The sequence below is a fragment of the Arvicanthis niloticus genome, chromosome 4 (assembly GCF_011762505.2).
Source record: "Arvicanthis niloticus isolate mArvNil1 chromosome 4, mArvNil1.pat.X, whole genome shotgun sequence".
NCBI lineage: Eukaryota > Metazoa > Chordata > Mammalia > Rodentia > Muridae > Arvicanthis > Arvicanthis niloticus.
In genome coordinates, this window is record NC_047661.1 from 18,333,027 (window position 1) to 18,353,898 (window position 20,872).

A 20,872-nucleotide genomic window follows, 5' to 3' on the forward strand; every position below is an offset into this window, starting at 1 on the left:
CTGCAGCAGTAGCTGTGACATATCTAGAAGACAGTATTCTACAACACTCCACATCTCATGTTCTTTTTGCAGTATTATGAGCCGGAGAGGAGGTATTGTAGAAGCTTATGTATAGCTGAGCGTTCTACAGTCTCTTGTTTGCAACATGCTGTTGTGATTCTCTGTGGTCTCTGCCCCCCACTGCAAAGACAAACATCATTGGCCAAAACTGATTGTACCAATAATCTACAACCCCAAACATAACTATTTAGACAACTGTTTAACAGGTACATTATGTCTATGTAATAGCTTCCAAACCATGTTGGCTTCATAACACCACACTGAAAACCTTGGCTTTAACATACAGTCCTTCCTGGGATATGCCCAAGTTGGACTACAGCAAAGTTTTTATCCACATTAGTTTTGTCATGTATGTGGGATGCTTTGGAAATGTCTTCCACATAGGATCCTACATGTTTGTTCCCTATTTAGAAGCCACTGTCCTGCAAGTGGGAGTTTGGAGGACATGGCCTTTTTCTTGCCCTTCATTTCATTTGCCATTTTTTTTTTTAAATAAAGAGACATGTAGGAGGTACTGACAGTCTATGGCCTCATCTCAGAGGCAGGAAGGGCACTGGGTGGTCCTGGGCTCTGGATGGGGAACGGTAATATCCCAGGGTAAGAACTGGGGAAGTTCAGCCAGTAGGATACACTGTTCATTTTTCACATGCCAATGTTTTCCCAAGTACTGGCTGTTCTGACTGTTCTCTGGTGACTTTCTAGTGGCTGGAAGTGTGCCCAATGTGACCTGCGGGAGAATCTCTGGTTGAATCTGACTGACGGCTCTATTCTGTGTGGGAAGTGGTTTTTTGACAGCTCAGGGGGCAATGGCCATGCACTGGAGCATTACAGAGACATGGGCTATCCTCTGGCCGTGAAGCTGGGCACCATCACACCTGATGGGGCAGGTGAGTGTGGCTTTGCATGACTGGCATCTCACATTTGTCTCAGCTCAGGTCTAAGACCTGGGGTCTGCCTCTTTGTAGTGTGAGTACTTGAGATTCCCTGTCTTGGAGCTGTTGTTGGTACTACTCTTGTAGTGTGATTCATGAGCCTGACGTTTTTAGCCCAGTGGCTTTCAGTAAAGCGTAAGTAAAAATTAGCTGATTTTGTATATCTCATGGCTAAGGAGATCTAAGCGGGAAATAGAACGGAGGAAATGATGTGCATATTGAATCTTCTATTAAGGTGGTAGGAGGCAACCCTAGAATTGATTATGAGTATTATCTGTACCACTTAAGAATGAATATATTACAAGAAATCAGTGGGGCTGGAGAATCTGGCTCAGTGGTAAAATGCCTGCTGTCAAGCCTGACAACTTGATTACTGAACAGTTTGATTCCCAGGACCCACATGGTGGAAAGAGACAACTCCCACAAGGTGTCCTCTCATCTCTATAGGTGTGCTTTAGCCTGTAAGAGCATCTCTTGCAAGTGTGTGTGTGTATCTGCATGGTTGCACACAAGTAAGTAAATAAATGTATGAATATGTAGATAGATAGACAAAAATTTGAAAAGAAAAGAAAAGAAAAAAGAAAACCCTGCTTTGATATGAGCCCAGCGATGATGATTCTCATGTCACCAGAAGGTCAGATTCCTGCCTGGACAGCCAGCTGTTCTGTCTTTCTCCTCTCCCAATCCATCTTCTCTAAATGGTTAGCTTTGGGCCACATCTGTACACCTCATTCATTCCTCCTACCATCTTGAGATGGAAAAGGGGAATAATACCAAGTCACGATACAAAACCTAAATCCTGAGCAGTGGCCACGAGGGCACATCATCTTGTCACCACGGGTTTTAAATTCACAGCTAGAGCAGCTCTCAGCCCTGGATCTGCATCCTTTCGGCTTTCTTTTGTGTCTGTTTCCTCTCTGCTCTAAGCTGGGATGATGTTTGTAGAAGAATAAAGACATCATCTTCTTTCTTTCCTCTTTGTGATTATCTGTGATGGAATTAGCCTGCCTCAGAGTTCACTGACCAAAGCCTTCCTATTCAAGCCTTCTTATTCAAGAGTTGGTCTTCAGGTCTGACCATTGCTTTCCTGTGAACTGGCTGAATTTTCCTTTCATTTTATGGTTGAGGGCTACTAGTTAGGGCATGTTAGAATTCTTTAGTTTACCATTTGGAAAGTTTTCCTGATTTCAAATTTTATGGAATTAGTATTGTTGTTATTATTATTGACTTTTTTTGGAGACAGTCTCACTGTATATCTGGATGGCCTTGAACTTACTATATAGTTTAGGCTGGCCTCAAACTTGTTCTCCTTCCCTAATTTCTCATCAGGGAATTCTTGGAACTTCTTAAAGAATAGTGGTTGCAAAGGTATGAGGTGCAAGTATGAAATATTTTCTATCCAAGTAAATGACTCTGCACAAACTGGGTCTCATTCTGAGTGTTATGGGATTAAAAAAAAAAAAAAACCAAACAAACCTCAGCCTATGCTTTTGGGGTCAGCACTGCAACAATACTGTCCTAATGGTTAACACTGTAACAACACTGACAGACAGGTGATGGTCAACACTGTAACAATACTGACAGACAGGTGATGGTCAACACTGTAACAATACTGACAGGTGATGGTCAACTTTGTAACAATATTGACAGGTGATGGTCAACTTTGTAACAATACTGACAGACAGGTGATGGTCAACACTGTAACAACAATACTGACAGACAGGTGATGGTCAACACTGTAACAATACTGACAAACAGGTGATGGTCACCACTGTAACAACAATGACTGACTGGAGAGGAATACTTAATAATGGGGGGGAGGCACAGAAAGCCTTCTCTATGTCCCTCAGAGGTTACAGAAAGGTTTACAGTGCAGGAACATGTGATTTGAATGAGAAATATCTTCCATAGGCTCATGTGTGTGAATATCTGGTCCTTCATTGCGGGTGCTGTTTGGGAGGTTAGGCAACTTTTAGAACATAAAGCCTTGCTGGAGGAAGTATGTCACTGGGGGTGAGCTTTGAAGGTTTATGTAGCCTTGCTTTGATTCCCATTTTAACTTCCTCTGTAAGGTCAAGATGCGGTCTCAGTTTCCCATGCCGCCAAACCTTTATAGGTTAACCCTCGGGAACCATAAGTCCAAATAAGTCTTCCTTCTATAAGTTGCATTGGTCATGATATTTTATCATTACAAAAAAGCAATTAATACAGGAAGAGAACATTACAGTTCAGACTTCTCTATGTTCTGTGTCATCCTGGGCAGTGTTTTCTAGGGTGATTATTGCTGTGATGAAACACCATGACCAAGAAGCAAGTTGGGGAGGAGAGGGTTTATTTGGCTTACACTCCAAGTCATTGTTCATTACTGAAGGAAGTCAGGACAGAAACTTAGGCAGGGCAGGAACCTAGAGGCTGGAGCTGATGCAGGGACCATAGAGGCATGCTGTTTACTGGCCTGCTCCACATGGCTTGCTTAGCCTGCTTTCTTATATTTTTGGTTGTGAGCCTGGCTTTAACAGCTGAGTTATCTCTCCAGCCCTCAGCCTGCTCTCTTATAGAAGCAGAGACACCAGTCCTGGGATGTCCCCACCCATAATGGGATGGGCCCTTCCACATCAATCACTAATTAGGAAAATGCCCTACAGACTTGCCTACAACCTTGTCTTATGGAGGCATTTTCTCAATTGAGGCTACCTCTGTTTGATAACTCTAACTTATGACTGACTACTTGGCATAAAACTAGTTAGCATAGACCAATATATAAGAAACCCAGTTCTCAGAACAACCAGACTGTGATGGTTTCAACTCGACAGGATCTAGAATCACCTATGATATATTTGAGAGGGGTTTCTAGGTTGAATTCATTGAAAATCAGGCATTTTGTCATAGTATTGACAAGAGGGACCAACACAGCACCAACCTTTACCCATCTGCAAATGTAGGTTATTTATGATTCTAATAGTGAAGTCAGGGTAATACTTCACTCATTTTTGGATTCCATACAAAATCTTGGGCATATTAGGCACAAATAGTTTTGTTAACCAACTGGCAACTGAGTATTTAAATAATTAGCTTCTACTTAAGTGAGTCTGCCATGATAACACAGGTTAATTCTCTTTTCTGTGTATCTTTTAATTTTATTTAGTGTGTACATTCATGTGTGCAGGTACAGTGTGTCAGTGTGTATGTGTTAAGAACAGGGTCACCCTTAGGTATGGTTCTTCAGGAACCATTTATGTCTTTTGAGTCATGGTCTCTCATCAGACTGGGGCTTGCTGATTGGGCTGGGCTGCTGGCCAGTGAATTGTAGTAATCTGCCTATTTCTGCCTCTTCACTGCTGGGGTGACAACTCCATGCCATCGTGCTTGGCTTTTTAAAGTGCATACATCATCTTCCTGCCCCAACTTTCTCTTTTAAAGTTGTCATTGTTTCAGTTACACTAGCCTTGTAAGTAGAATCGTAGAATCATATCATTTGTCCTACACTAGAGGTGCGTGAGAACACCCTTCCAACAAATCCTGGGTGACTATGGGTATTATTAAAAGCATCTTACTTGAATTTGCTTTTCTATTAAGGTCAACCAGTTTTCATCATATTCTTTATTTTATTTTTTGCCCTATGTGTGAGTATGTGAGTGTGTGTGAGAGTATGTGAGTGTGTGTGTGTGTGAGAGAGGGGATGGGGGGTATCTTTTGTAACCCTGGCCAACCTTGAAGTCCTGACCACCCTGCCTCCAAATTTTCATGTTGGGATTGCAGACCTGTGCTACACACCTATCTTTTCATATTACATTCTTGGCTATTTGTAGTTTTCTTTTTTTCCTTGAATTTTTTAGACAATATTTTTTCCCCTTTCTTTCTGATCTTGGTGTATATTTAGCCCAGGCTGGCCATGAACTTACTCTGTAATCCAGGAAGTCCTCAAACTTGTGATCCTCCCACCTCTGCAATTACAGGTATAGACTCCTACACTTAGTATCATAGGCTTTTTCTTGTCAGCATATGTGTTAGGTATTTTTATTGGGTTTTATGAACTCTTTCTATTATCAACTGCTATAGCTGTTGTTAAGGTCGAGAACTATTGTCTTTTCCCTTAGGAGGGAGAACTTTAAACGTTGGTTATATATTTTGGCCAAGATCATTTGAATACATGCTCTTACTTCTTTTAACATCCAAAACCCTGGGTAGTACAGCAAGCCGCTGGTGCTCCATACTAAGACTTCAGATTCATAATGTGGGGAATCAGCCTTTGATTTCTTCTGTTTGTTGTGTGATGTTGGTTTTCTAAAGTCTTTCTTTAGTTTCTTACTTCCTCTTAGATCATGATTGCAGCAATTGTTCCTTCCCTCTTTTTAATAGATGTTTCTGCCTTATATCTTTTAAAACAGTTGGTTAGCTGCAACTTTCTACTTCGTTGTAAGCCAAATAAATTCCTAAGATTGACCGTTTCCTTAAGGGTTCAGTGATAAGCATTCAGTGGATGTGGAAGTGTGGGCTGTAGAATACTCTCTGGGGCAGGAAATCCTGTGGAGGGTCGGAGTGTCTGAGAAGTGGTTTTCTTCTCAGGCTAACTTGTGAAAAAGATGAAGTCTCAAAGTCAGGGCATTTGTCTTTTAGGTCATAATCAGAACCACTATTGCCAGTCTCTGTTTATGTCAACATAACCAGTACATTCTTTCCCTGTGGGAGCTGAATTATATTTAGAATATTGCTTGGTGGACATGAAATCTAAGGTTGTGCATTCAAATATCCAGTGGTATCCTGGTCTGCATCTCCCTGCCCCCTACCGGTTCGTTTCCCAAAGAGGTTATACCTACTCAGTGAGACCTTCTTCATTCTTAAAGCCTCTGCCTATGGTTCTGCTTTCCCAAGAAGCCCTGACCCATCAGGCTAGGCCAAAACGATGGCACCCATCATAAAAATGGACCCTGTATCCAGTTCCACTCTGAGTCCCCATGGGTACAGACAGCACAAACAAAACAAGAACCAGATTACCACACAAACCAGCCAAGCTCTCCGGTGTGGGAGTAAGATGAGCTGGAGGTGGGAGAGGGTTGTAGTGGTTCCGTCATGGAGACGGGTTGTTTACATGGGAAGGTTCTCCTGTGCCAGGATGACTGCACACTGATGGTCCAGGTACACAGGGCAGCTGTGAACTGTTTGTCTGACTGGATGTGCTCGCTGCATGGCTCCTCACCTAGGCCTTCAGTCTTTGACTGCTTTCATCCCTTACCTGGGCACAAGGTTCCTTCTGTTTCTCACAGTCTATACTGTTGGGGTCAAGGCATTGAAGCTTTAACCTGCTTGTCCCCTTCTGGTGTGCTGATAGACCCTTGTGCTGAGCCGGGGACCATAAGGCCTGGACACCATCTCTCTTGTCCTCTAACTCTAATTTACCTCCTCAGGCATAGAAGTCACTCAGTAAGGATCTGTGCAGTGAACAAGAAGAGGAAAGGTGATCCTTACTTATATTGACACCTGTGTCTTGCAGGGCTCCTCTCCTGACATCAGTGCAGGTTTCTCCTGCCCCAGGGATGGCCCTATGCCGTAAACACATGCATTCTGTGTTTGTTTTCTGAGTTCCAGCAACCGCTGGCACATCCTCTCATCTCAGCTCTCTTTGAGGGTGGTAGATGGCTTGCGGGTCACAGGTAGCTCTTGGTGACCAAGTGCTGTGAATCAGCCTGCACTTTCTTAGCCCTTTGCTGCTCTTCTTGGTGTGTGACTGGGTCTCAGGTTTTCTCTGTCCTAAGCAGTGGAACCACCTGGCTGTTCCTTTCTGACCTTGAGAACTTCCTTGAGGTTAAGAGCTTGTGGTACACAAATGAACCTCCGCTAAGATGCTATCTGCTGAGGTGCGCCACTGAAGACTAGCATTGTTTCCAAGATTGTTTGAGATACTAGACTTTAAAGTCACAAGAGGAGGGACCCTGCTTATCTTGAATAATGTTCCATCCTCATATCTCTGTGTATTCTGTGTTCAGTTGTGTTTTTTGACTATAATCAATGAGTGAGTTAATCAATGTGTCTGCACAAGTTTGACTAAGTGGTCTGTGGCTCCCTAGAACATACTCTCTAAGATAATTAAATTGTAGGAATTACAAACTTAGAAACAAAACAAGAGTCTCAGGTAGCCCAGGCTGACCTCAAACCCTATGTAGCTAAGAATGACCTTGAACTCGTGAGACTTCTACTGAAGACCCCCAAACTAGGGAGACCCTTACTCAAGTCTCGGGAAGTCGAGACCACCCACAAACTCCAAGGCACCGTACCTGGATGCAATCAGCAGAAGTTTATTAGGGAAGAGAGCTGGCAGCCAGTGGTCAAACTGCACACTCGCGCAGGAGTAGAGTTTGACCAAGCCAGTCAGTCTGAGGAGGGTTTTTAAAGGGGTAGACCACAAACCAGGGGAGTGGGAAGGGAGGTGAGGGGTTGTCAAGGATACATAACATAAGAATAGCGAAACATTCCAAGAGAAACCCGCCCTGAATGGTTTATAGTCATGAAAATTACTCAGTACACTCATTCTTCTCAAAAACGTGGTTTTACCATGTCACTGTGCCCTACCCTGACATTTACCAACTATTTATTAACTATTTCTCACTTGTTCCAGCAATAGAGCCACAGCCTGGTCATTGTGTTTCGCCACCTGAATGACTTTCATTCTTTACAGTCAGTTCCTGAAACTAGCCTGGCTTGTTTCAGAGAAGAATTTTCATGTCCCTAACAGAATTTAAAAAGCATCTATCTCTCTATATATATTCTATAAAAATGATTTTGTAATTTTTCATTCTTCACTACCTCTACTCCCCAAGTGCTGTGATTACAGGTGTGTTGTCCTATGCTGGATTTATGCAGTGCTATGGAATCAAACTGAAGGCTTTGTGCATGTTAGGCAAGAGTTCTACCAACTGAGAGACAACTCCAGTCCCTATGTGTATTTTTTTTTTCAGTTAAAAAATTACAATCAATATGGGAAAATAGAAAAAAAGTAAAATAGATCTCTGTGTTCAGCCATTATTTATCAGTTACTTCTTACAGATCCCTTTTTTGCTTCACCCCTCAGTCCCAGTGTCCATTTCTGCTTATAACCTATTTTTTTATTTTTTGTATAGTTCACAGCCTCTGGCTCTTTGGCTTAGCTTTTCACTGAACTGGAACCCAGAGTCACTGGTCAGCTAATACCCACTGAGCACTGTCTGCACTAGCCCAGGAACCTCTCTCTGGGCCCCATCACTGTGGCTTTTGACCTAGGCTTTAGGCCACAGCAGGGGGTCTGGAAGCACCCTGGCCAGCAGTACTTATAGGATAAGATGAGCTAAGATACTTTTGCTAAGCTGAATTTGGAGATAACGTGAATTTCCCAGTGAAAACACAGAAAGCAACATCTTTAGCCCCGAGTCCACTCACATCTGAACATGTGTGTGTCACTTGTAAAGTTCTTTCTTATTGCCACAGGAGGTACAAGTTCATTTTCAGTTTCTTGTACAGCACTCCTTGTTTTGTTTTTGGGATAAGAAGTGACTATTGTATTTGACCAAATCATGTGATTATTTTTGGACATTTAAGCATCCGAGGTAGGAAATGGTATGTTCTTATTTATTTATTTAGTATACAGTGTTCTGCCCATGAATGCCTGCAGGCTAGAAGAGGGCACCCGATCTCATTAAAGATGTTTGTGAGCTACCATGTGATTCCCACCATGTGATTCTGGGACACTGAAGACAGAGAGACTGGCAAAGGGGAAAGGCAACATAGAGCCCCAAAGCCTATATGACCACATCCCACCATCCAGACAGGGCCTGCACCCCGTCTCCCCCTGCTCTTCCTGCACTGGCAGATAGCTGTCACCCTCTCCCCCACCCCCCTTTCTCTTTGCTTCCCAACTTTGGAATTATGCCCTCATGGGTTGTGGTTACAAAGCTAAAAAATCAGGTATTCCTACTGACCTCCTTTTAAGTCATCTTACATTGAGCTAGCCCCTCTCTGTCTGCTTTAGAGAACTCAGTGTTTTTTAAGTGTGTGAAGATGATTTGTGTTTACAAAATATGTGTTCACATTGTCTATTGTTTGTGGTCTTCTGGTTGGTATGCGCCAGCGCTCCTGCAGGCTCCGTCAGCTATGCCCAGTGTTGCATGGGAACCACGGACAGAGCTCAGTGCTGTTTTCTCTTCGCTTTCCAGATGTTTATTCTTTTCAAGAAGAGGGACCTGTTTCCGATCCTCATTTGGCCAAACACTTAGCACATTTTGGGATTGACATGCTTCACACGCAAGGGGTGAGAAAATCTTTTATCTCTATTTCTACACTGTGTTAGTGATGGGTGGGGGGGGGTCTTTAATTTGTTTAATATGGAATTCTACTAATGTGTGTCTTTACTTCATAGATTTTGTTTTAAATGTTGCACTACTTTGTAGAATTTAGTTGATTAGCGTTTTATATTAGCGTTTGGTTGTTTATCAAGGTGTAGTTTATTTGGGGCTTACATGCAACATTTTTGTCTCCTTTGATGGGCAGTTGTATAAATCCCTGCCTTCTTCACTAAAGGAAGAAAGTACAGGATGATGACCTTTAAAATTATATGTGACCTACAGCACTTTAAGTAACTTCCAGAAGGGAGTGAGGGATGCTGGGTAGTGGGTGGAGTTAATTGTTGAGGCTTTGCTTCCTTGCTTGTTTCAATGTGAAAGTGAAGGACAGACAGAGTATTTTTGCCTGTGAGGCCTTTTTCAGTGTCAGGCTGTGTTCTCTTCCTCCCAGGTTGGCACTTTGTCTTTATGCTTGCATGCTATTTGGCTTTTTCTCATTGGTACCCATCTTTTCACTTACCCGCCCATTTGCCCTTTCGTTTCCTCCCTCTCCTAGGTGCGCCCATGCTTCCGTGGTTCCGTTCACCTTCCATTTAGCATTCTTCTTTAACTGACTTGTCTTTTTGTTTACCACAGGTTTTGCTTTTAGTGTTTGTGAGAGTCTCATGTAGGCTGGCCTCTCACTATGTAGCTGAGAATGAACTTGAACTTCTGATCCTCCTGTCTCAGCTCCAGGAACTCAGGACTTCCTTCATGCTCTGCACACTTGTGCTCCATCCCTCACTAGCTGGCTCTGTCTCCTTCCTTCTTGTTCTTTTCTCTTACCTGAAAACAAAATCAAACACAAAACAGAACATAACAACAACAACAAAAACAAAAACCAAGGAATAACCAAAACCTTTTCATGTTTTAAAAAATTGTAGTAAAATATTTATAAAATTGCCCTTTTAGCTAATTTTGAGTATACAGTTTTGTGACATTGAGTACATTTACATTCTTATGTAATTATTATTGTCTCTTGATCTGTTTAAATAGATTATTTATTTTTTCCATGTTATCAGAGGAAAATGTCAGAAATACCCATTACATCAGAAAAAAGTTTTGATTGTAAGTCCTGTTTAAAGCCTTTTTCTTTTCTCTCTCTTTAATGGTGTCTCAGACAGAGAATGGGCTCCGGGACAATGACATCAAGCCGAGAGTCAGCGAGTGGGAAGTGATCCAGGAGTCAGGGACTAAGCTGAAGCCGATGTACGGCCCAGGGTACACGGGCCTGAGGAACCTGGGCAACAGTTGCTACCTCAGTTCTGTCATGCAGGCCATCTTCAGCATCCCAGAGTTCCAGAGAGCGTAAGTGGGCACCATTGCTGACAGCCACTGTGCTGCCAGTCTCCCTGGGCTAGTTGGCTCCGTGTTAGGGGGAAACCCATTGCTATTGTGTCATGGTGGGAGTGTGGCTTCTCACCCTGAGGCCCGGTGAGAATGCTTATCCTGTGTTACAGGGTCAGGTTAGACAGAGAGTGCTTGGAGACTGAGCAATCCCTCATAGTCACCATGGCTCCTAGACCACACTCCCTGTGCCAAGACTGTATCTGCCTCCGTCTTCTTCATAGCACACCTGCCAGATCCTTCCTGTAGATGGGCCAGTAGAAGGCTGGTGTGGCCAGCGTGTATTCATCATGGAGAATTTTAGGTTACTATTTGTTTTTAATGGTGTGTCTTTGAGATATGATTGCCTGGGTTGATAGGTGTGGGGCCCCAGTGAGGAGAGGGTGGGAATTGATCGAGCTCCTAGAGACTGGTGCAGAAATCTGCCTGCCTCTGCCTCCCAAGTGCTGGGATTAAAGGTATGCGCCACTGCTGCCCAGCTACTCTCTATTCTTGACCAATTGGCTGCACTGCTTTGGGCCTTTGGGATAGTGTCTTAGTTAGGGTTTCTATTGCTGTGATGAAGCACTATGACTTAAAACAAACAAGCAAGCAAGCAAGCAAACAAACAAACAACTCAACAAGTTGGGGAGGAAAGGCTTTATTTGGCTTACACTTCCAGATCATAGTCCACTATTAGAGGAACTCAGGACAGGAACTAAAGCAGGACTTGAACCTGGAGGTAGGAACTGTTGCAGAGGCCTTATAGGGGTGCTGCCTAGTGGCTTGCTTCACATGGCTTGCTCAGCCTGTTTTCTTATGGACCTCAGCACTACCAGCCCAGGGATGGCACCACCCACAATAGGCTGGAGCCTTCTCCGTGATCACTAATTAAGGAAATGCCCTACAATGTATCTTATGGAGGCATTCTTCAACTGAGGCTTCTTTCTCTTTGATGACTCTTGCTTGTGTCAAGTTGACACACAGAACCAGCCAGTACACATAGTCCATGGTGGCAATAATGTGTGGACAAGAGTCATTCATGGGCACTTCGTGTGGCGTGGAGAGCTCCCACTGACTCCCGAAGGCACTTCCCCAGTGACTCTATGTCTTCACACTAGGCCCCACTTTCCAATAATGCCACACGCTGGGGAACCAGCCTTTTAACAACATGTGGCCTTTGGGGACAGGCATCCAAGTTTGGTAGTTCATTTCTTGTTTGGTTATTGGTAATTGTTTGATGAAATTGGTGATGTGACATTTCAGTGTATAAGCATAGCTCTCATCTCCAAAGGAATACAGATTGTTTACTCTTGAGTCAAACACGTGACCATGTCCAAAGAACATGTATTCAGGTTGCCCCAAAAGACAAGCTCACTGTGGACTGGTCACATGGAATTTTATTAGTTATAGAACAGAGAAAGTCATAAATCCAATGTGTTGTTGAGGACCACAGGTAGACAAGTCACAGCTGAGAGGGGACAATCTCTACTATAGGTATCAGATACTATCTGTTGACATTTTAGCTTTGGGATTTGTGCAAGCTAATAGTCTACTAAGAATGGATTGTAAAGACCTTAGTAGTTATGGGATGTTAGGTTAGATGCAGTACATGAACGGGCAATGAATGGCTTTCAAAGGAACTAAAAATAGCCCAAGATAATTTAGCTTTGGTCTGTTACATTTTAACTGTCCATAATCTTTTAAGTTCAATCATTTGCTTGTAGAATCTGTAACTCAGGTACGGCTTTTCTTTTTTCCTGGGACCTTAAGTTCATAGATGATATGAGTCCATTTATTCAGTAGATGTGTACCAAATATTTTCTATGTCAGACACTATTCTGTTACTGTAGATACTGTCTACATGGAGTCTCCATCTTTACACAGATTACACTTTAGTATGGACTCTTGAGTCACAGATAATCATGAAGAGTATAAACAAGCTGTGTAATTCCAACTAACAATGGAGTCTAAGAAGTTGAGCCATTAGCAGGGAACTGGGAGGGTGATGGTGAGCTGCCATCCTTCCTTTTGCCCAGTCTGGGGAGGAGGCTTCCAACAGACCTGAGGAAGTTACCAAGCACCTAGGAAAGAAACAGCAATGGCCTGGTCTTGAAGCAAGGGTGAAGAGGGTGAGTAGCTAGAGCATCCTGGACAGGAGAGAGCTTACAAATGAGATCAGAGAAGTGGGCAACAGTAGGCTGCATGAAGCCACAGGTCAGCCTGGGCTGTAGAGTGACAACACTGTGTCTCAAATAAATCACAACAAAAGAACAACGACAAGTAGAGAGGGTGGAGAAGCAATGAACGGTGGGAGTGGAGGGAGGGACATGTTGATATCAGATGTCGAATTAAGACTAGTAGTGTTTTGTTAAGATTGTGGCCTGTTAGGAGGAAGGGTAGCCAAACAGTGACAGCCTGCAAAGTATCAGAACTCAGCTTTTGAGCCAGGCTCTCTCTCTCTCTCTCTCTCTCTCTCTCTCTCTCTCTCTCTTTCTCTCTCTCTCTCTCCTGTTTCTCTGTCTCTGTCTCTGTCTCTGTGTGTGTGAGAGAGAGAGAGAGAGAAAAAGAGAGAGAGGGAGAGAGAAAGAGAAGAGAAAAGAGAAGAGAAGAGAGAAGAGAAGAGAAGAGAAGAGAAGAGAAGAGATAGATCTTGGGCCCCATCACTTACTTATTGGATGCTACCCAGGAAAGTGATACCCCAAGTTCTTATTCCTATCATGGGATAGTGGCAGTATCGACCCCTTGCTCATAGGGATGCAGTGACAAATTCCTTAGCCATATAGGAAGCCTTTTCTCAGGAAAGGCTTACCTCAAGAAAGAGTAGGTGTCATTGCTGATACCTTCATTTTAAAATTATTGGCATGATTCCCAACAGTAAAGGAAAATGTTACCTAAATATTTGCTAAGATAAAAATGGCAGATCTCTATTCAAGATGGGCCATGGTGAAGGACTTGGTCATGACTCCAACAAGGCCAAGTAGAGAAGTCTAACAAAGAGCATGGTCAGGCTTAGAAGAGAGCATCATTGTGAGGAAACATAAGGATACAGCTTTCCGAACAAATTCCAGTCAGATTATTGTTGATTTTAGGCCATACTGGTTTGTTATTGAGGATGGAGACTTTCAATTAAGTGATGGAGCAGAATTCACAGGCAAGAAAAAGACTCTACAAAGACAGAGAAGGAAGTCTGCAGCTGAGCTAGGCAGAGTTCAGGACATGCTCATCACTTTGGGTGAAGATGAAGACTGTCAGTAACCTTACCTATTTTGCATGGGATTGAGTCTTACTATGAAGCACAAGAAGCCTGGCCTTGAACTTGCAACCCTCTTGCCTTAACCACCCCCATCTGCTGAAGGCGATTTGTTTTTGAAGCAGTGATTGTGACAACATGGTTTCTGATATGTCAGAATGATTGTAGAGAACTGTTGGCAGAATTCGAAATCCTAAGCTTGTGTCTCAGGTGAGGAGACTGGCACATCTGAAGGGTGCTGCTCTAAGGAAGGTGACACTCATCGATGGAAGCTTCCGGATTTGGGGATGGCTCGTGAGTCTGCTCTGAGGGAGGAACTCAGGAAAGCCTTTCTTCAGCTGGGTGGCCATAGAGTGACAGCTTGCTTCTGTTGTCCTATTTCTATGTGGTGACCATGCTGTTGTCTCCTAGGTATGTAGGGAATCTCCCAAGGATATTTGACTACTCGCCGTTAGATCCAACGCAGGACTTCAACACACAGATGTAAGTGCCCAGTGCTGTGTTTTAAGTTTCCGATTGAGTGTTTGCATTGGTTACTGCTGAGTTGAAGGCAATTCTTTTTTCTTCTTTATTTTCTGTATTTTTAAGTGTTCTAGAATGGGTGTGTGTTACCTTTATAAGAAGAGATTAATAAAGTTATAAAGTACTGAGGAAACTTTGAAAGTGGAGTCAGAATACCAAGCTGTTTGTGAGGAATCCGGATAGAGAGCAGCCCCGCTACAAGAAGTCATGGGTCATCTTCACATCTCTGTGGGAAACAGCAGTGGCCTCTTTATTGTTTGTCTCTCTCCTGGCTAGGACTAAGTTGGGACATGGCCTCCTCTCTGGCCAGTACTCGAAGCCTCCGGTGAAATCCGAGCTCATTGAACAGGTGATGAAGGAGGAACACAAGGTATGTGTCCCCAAGTGCAGGTTGACTTTGGGTAGTAATGGGATTCCACCGGTTGGCAAAGGGCTGTTGTAAGTTCAGTGAGCTGTCAGGATACCGTGAGTGAGCCTTGTCCCTGAGTTCTTACAAACATTGGTAAGGAAAATGCAGCATCAGTCAGAGTTCCCACTGTCTTGGGTCAACAGGGGCCATATGTGTGCCCTCATTTATGATTTTCTTAGGCAGAGGGGGACTGGAAGCATGAAGCTTAAAAACTTAAAAACCTTCCCCATTCCAGTCAGGGCTTGTTTGTATTTATTTATTTATTTATTTATTTATTTATTTATTTATTTTCCCTGAGTCAGGGTTTCTCTATGTAGCCCTGGCTGTCCTGGAACTCAGTCTGTAGACCAGGCTAGCCTCAGACTCAAGTAGATTTTCTTGCCTTTGCCTCCCAAGTGCTAGGTATAAAGGTGTGCATTACCACTGCCTAGCTTGTGGGGTTTTTTCAATCTTAAGTTCCAGATATTTTGCTAGGTCCCCTGTCTCCCTCCTTCCTTCTTTCCATTTCTTCCTTGCCATTCCCTCTCTACCCACTTTCTTCCTTCTAGAAAGACTCTCACCCTGTAGGTAGGCCAGTGTTGTATAACGTTTCCTGCAGAGACATGAGCAGCATGTACTTACCAAAGGTGGGGTACCCACAGCAGACTAGAGTAACGATCTATCCAAGTTCACTTTTGTGAACCAATGGGTCTCTTGGAGAGTATTTAGAGGAATCAGGATGAGAGGAGTGTGGATGCCTCAAAGCCAGCCCACCCCAGCAAGGGCAATGACTCAGGCAAGCAGCATCCCTAAAGCTGTCTGTCCAATTAGCTGACAGCTCTACTGAGGAGCTTCCTCTTCCTCAGAATTACTCATTGCTTATAGAACATCTTCTTTTAAGTGTTGAACCGTCCTGAGTCTTGTAAGTTTCCTGAGCTTCCTGACCTTTACAGGCCAGCTTGATTCTTCTTGTTCACTTTCCAGAATGCTTGTTACAGGTTCTCTTTTGTTAAACCATAGCACATGGCTTTCTCAGCCCCTCCCCAGAGCTGAGGATTAACAATTTCTGTTAACTTCTTGCTGTTGGAAAGTTATGAGTGGTTTCCCAGCATGCTCAACCAGGGAAGGTTAGTTAGCTACTTACTAATTAATAGGTGAACTGAAAGGTGGGCTTGAGGGATCTCCATGTACATCCTGGTTTGCTATTTTCTCCCTGCACTTCTCTGTTATACAGCTCCAGAGGGAACTGCTTGCAGCCTGCTCTTTTTTAATTGGTGCCCTATGACAATATGCAGTGCATGGTGTGTGTAGCTGGGTCCGGTATGCCTTGCGTTTATGACCACACATATCCTGAGTGAAACCCAGACCCATATCCCCACCTACTGTTCAGAATACCTGGGTTCACTTGTTCACTTAGTGCCCAGGCCTGTCCCATTCTGAGCCTCCAGTTTGTGACCTCTGTGCCCACCCCCACCCCCTGTTAGGTCAGCTGTCCTTAACTACTATGGTAATTTAAGAGCAGGATGAGAAGGGAGCTCATGCTTGGTCATATGGAGACAGCTGCTAGTGGAGGTGGGCAAAGGAGAGAAGAAGGATGAAGGGAGTGTACCCACATAGGTATCTGGATGGGGAAAGGAAGCAGGTTAGGAAGAAGGGAGGCGGGGAAACAGATGCTTTGCTTAGAGAGCCCAAGAGAGTCAAGGAGTGGATAGGGAGAACACACCTTCTCAGAGGGCCTTGTTACCCAGCATTGCAATAGAAAGGCTATAAATCCATCAGACCATGAGGGGATCTTTACTGCAGACACAGTGGAAGGTGTGTTTGGATAGAGGGTGGATCACCCAGGCTTCTTTCTCTAGCTTCTATGAAACTTTGAAGGAACAATGATTGATTTTTTAAAAAAAATGTGTTTTGATCTATTGTTCAGGCTGTGCTGGGCCTTGGGTAGCTTTCTTGGGGGCAGCCTCTGCCTTGCCTGGTAGAGACAAGGAGGCTGGTACTGAAGGGCTGTGTGACTGAATATAGCTCATGGAATCACAACCTTCAGATGGCTGCAGGTGGGTGGGGGCACTTTCAGGAGTTTGCGCTCTGATGATGGCAAATCTGTGTGCATTTTATGACCATTTTGTGCATTTAGCATCTCCTTATTTGAGGAAGTGTAAACTCTTCAGGTTAGCATTGTCTGGAAATAAAATTGCATTTGGCTACTATCATGATGTTGTTGGTAGGCAGGTGGGAACCTCTGCTCTGTCTGTCTGAGGACTGACTGGCCTTGCTTGGCTGTATTTGGCTGCTGAATATGTTTTCTTGCTTCCGACATAATATCCAAGCCTTCTTCCCTCAGTGGCAGCTGGAGCCCACTGGCAGACCTCCTGTACATGGAGGGACATGACTCCCAGCTGTCTCTAATCCCTGTGGCTTGTGACCTGTTTAATGTTCCTGGCATTTGGGTTTGTGACCTTTGGTCTAGATGCTTTAGATAACCCTTCCCTGCAGTGTAGAACCAGGACCCAGTGGTCTAGAAAAAAGGATCCCAAAAGAATTGGGACTTTTAATTGGTAGAGTGCTGGCCTAACATGCTTAGAGCCCTGGGCTCCATTCCCAGCCCTGCAGAGACTGAATGTGGTGGTACAGGACTGTGATCTCACCACTGAGTATCATAGCTCATGAGCCTTGGGACACCAGGGGATGGAGCCAGTAAATGAGACGGACTAATACAATAGACAAGTTTATTCAGAGCATCAGACAATTTATATTCTGAGGGTTAAGGAAAAATTGCATGAGTAAAGTTCTCATATTCAGTCTCTATACAATTACAAGAATAAGACACATGTGGCAAAAACATGTTTGCCACAGAGGTATATAAAGTATAGTTTAGACATCTAATTGAATAGCAACAGCCATCAATAATGAGTGATCTGAAGTCAACTCACTCCTATCTGCTATACCAGGGAGGAGCAGGAAGAAGGAAGACACAGTCCAAGAACAATTCTGTGTTTTAAAGAAACTGAGGACATAAGACTCTTGTCTTGTTTTCTTGGAGTTTTCTCCCAAGCACTCAGAATTCTCTTCACATGACTACATTACTAGACTCTGTTTGACAACAAAGGAAGTGGAGGCAGGAGGATCAGAAATTCAAGGTACATAGTGAGCTCAAGGCCAACCTGGGCTATATGAGGTCCTGTCATTCAAAAACAAACAAACAAACAAACAAATAAACAAACAAAGTTAAAAGGGAAAAAAACCATGCCCGTGAGTTACAATGTGCTCTCTGGCAGTGGAGAGGTCTTGTCTGCAGGGTGGGGATGGGAGCAGGTCTTTGGTTTCAGGTCTATATGGCTTCTGTGACATTCAGGATAGAGGTTGAATTGAATGTCTCTCTCTGTGTGTGTGTGTGTGTGTGTTGTTTTATTTTGTAGTCCTGACATGTCCTGGGGTTTAAGCAATTTCTCAAATAGACCGTAGTCCACACAGACCTCTACTTCTATTGACAGTAGAGAGGTGGAGGGAACTATTTTCTGCTGGTAGTTCACGTCACACCATGCTTGTTGAGGACCAGGCTCTCCTGTGTGGAAACACAAATCCATGCAGAAGGGTCTTGCAAGAGTGGAACACTGTGGACTTTGGAGTTGCCTCAGGCCATGTGGTGCCTGTGCAGCTGCAGTTGACAACTGCTGGTCTTGCTTGGATGGGGGCATTTCAAGTATTCAAATTACCAGCTAGCTCATTAGCATGGACTTTTCACTTCTCACCTCTGTGTTCTGTCTTGTATCTTGGTTCATTTCTGATAGATATGCATCCTGATATAAAATCATTTGCTACAGACCCAGGAAAATCCTAGATTTTTAAAGTAATATCTCAGTTAACCATTTCATATGTAAAAAAGATTCCCAGTGACTTTGTAATGGGTTCTATTGATGTGATAAAACTCCAGGACCAAAAGTAACTTGGGGAGGAAAGGTTTTATTTTGTCCTACACTTCCAGGTAACAATCCATTACTGAGGGAAATCAGGACCAGAACGTAAGCAAGGCGGGAGCCTGGAGGTGGAACTGAAACGGGCCATGGAGGAATCCTGCTGCTGGCTGGCTCCTCATGACTTGCTCAACCTACTTTCTTATGCACTCTGGGATCATTTGCCCAGGGGTTGTATCATCCAAAATGGGCTGGGCCTTCCCTTATCAATCACTAATAACGAAAGTGCCTTGTCTACAGGCTTGACTGTGGGCCATTCTTATAGAAACGTTGTCTCAGTTGTGCTGGATTCTCCTCAGATATGTCTAAGTTTGTGTCACATTGACAAGAGCAATCAACAACCAGTATTAGAATTTAAGAGAAGATTTTACTTTTATTTGTGTGTGTGTGTGTGTGTGTGTGTGTGTGTGTGTGTGTGCAAGCACTAGTGGAGGTCAGAGCTGAGATTAGGTGATTGTGAGCAGCCCAGTCTATGGGTGCTGGAAACTGAACCTGGGAAGAGCAGAAAGCACTCTTAGCTGCTGAGTCATTGCTCTAGCCTAGCATGTAATCTGTGCTCTACCATGTCCTTAAACATTTGTTCTTGATATTTGTTTATTTATTTATTTAAAGTCGAGGACCAAATGAAGATTCTCCCACATGATAGACAAGTGCTTTTGAATCTTCTTTTTTTTTTTTTTTTTTTTCTACAAATAGCATGTTTGAAGTGTTGAAGTTGTGTATTCTGAGAAACAGTGTCCTGGACAGCTTATCTGGTTCCCAAATTAAATCATTTTGGTACTACTGTGGGTTTAACATCACCTGAGGTAACCAGTATCCTGCTGCACTGAGAGGTGGTAGGATTTTAGCTTTAAACATGGAGATTTGCTTTAATTTATATTTACCTTGTTGGGCAAATGTAACATTCTTGTCTTTTTTTTTTTTTTTTAAACAAGAAAAAGCACATTTCGTTGCACGTAAATCCAAGCCAGTGGTGTTTCTAAGTGAATCAAACCATAGCCACAGTGTCTTTCCAGATTGTTTTCCTCCACCATGCTATTCCGTAGCTATAATTAGCCAGCTTCAGTCTGGTTGTTTTACGTCAGATGATAAAACAAACAGGAGGAGGAGAAAAGGCTGCCGAGGATACAGTTAGCACTCTCACAGTTGGGCCTGAGGTGTAGCTGCTGGAGAAGAGGCTGTAACAGCAGAACTTTCCATCCATGGCACTGGTGCATCCATGCTGCCTTCACACAGAGCACCAATCCATTTCCACTGTCTCAGTTATTCCGAACAATAATACTAATACTCCTTTCTGCAACTGCTCTGCAGTGCTGAAACTAACCAGCAACTTTCTTGTAATCTTGTGTTAGGGACAGGTTGAGATGTATGTGTGGTCAGAAATATCGCCAACCATTGCTCCCATGTGCTGGAAGCCTTCAGCTAGCTCTCTTCCTCCTTATTAATTAAAACACCAGGCTCTGGGGTAGCGAGTGGACAGTCTGGCTGTATGCCTGCATGTTGTTGCAAAGTCATGCGTAAGCATCTGGGAGAGAGTCTGAGTACTGTGGTCCTCTCTCTAATTTTAGTTGGTCTCATTTTTACTTACTGATGGAGAAAGTAAATACAGTTCACTAGTCATACCCCAGGTTCCCTTGGTGGTTTCTATTTTGGAGACTCTGGGCCACCATTTTACAAAGTGAGTGGTCAAGAGGCAGCTTACAACCAAGATAGTGGGCTTCATGCCTGTTTACAAAGTGGAGCCTTGGCTACCCACCGTCCTTACACCCACCTCTGAGTCCATATCAGGAGTCCTAATTGGTTTTTATGTAAGGTTTTGGCATGAAGGTTTCAATATGTATGTGATCCTCTCTATATCCATCCATACACATATATGTATACATATGTGTCTACATATGTTTAGACAGTCTCATGGATTCCAGGATAGTCCTGAACTTGTTATGCAGCTAAGAGTACCATTGAGCTTCTGATCTTGCCTCTATCTCTGAAGTGCTGGGACTACAGATGTGGACCACCACAGCTGGTCCCTGTGGTGGTGGGGATGGAGTCCCAGGCTTTATACAGGCTAG

The 20,872-nt window shown here is 43.6% G+C and overlaps 1 protein-coding gene across 1 annotated transcript in view; it reads left to right on the plus strand.

Annotated features, from left to right (window-relative positions):
• The window catches only part of Usp13 (ubiquitin specific peptidase 13), a 107,827-nt gene that overhangs the window by 46,609 nt on the left and 40,346 nt on the right, over nt 1-20,872 (plus strand). The window contains exons 6-10 of the mRNA XM_034500171.2: nt 763-947; nt 9,176-9,270; nt 10,461-10,648; nt 14,331-14,402; nt 14,718-14,811. Coding sequence (XP_034356062.1) covers nt 763-947; nt 9,176-9,270; nt 10,461-10,648; nt 14,331-14,402; nt 14,718-14,811 — 634 coding nt within the window. The remainder of the gene's footprint in view (nt 1-762; nt 948-9,175; nt 9,271-10,460; nt 10,649-14,330; nt 14,403-14,717; nt 14,812-20,872) is intronic.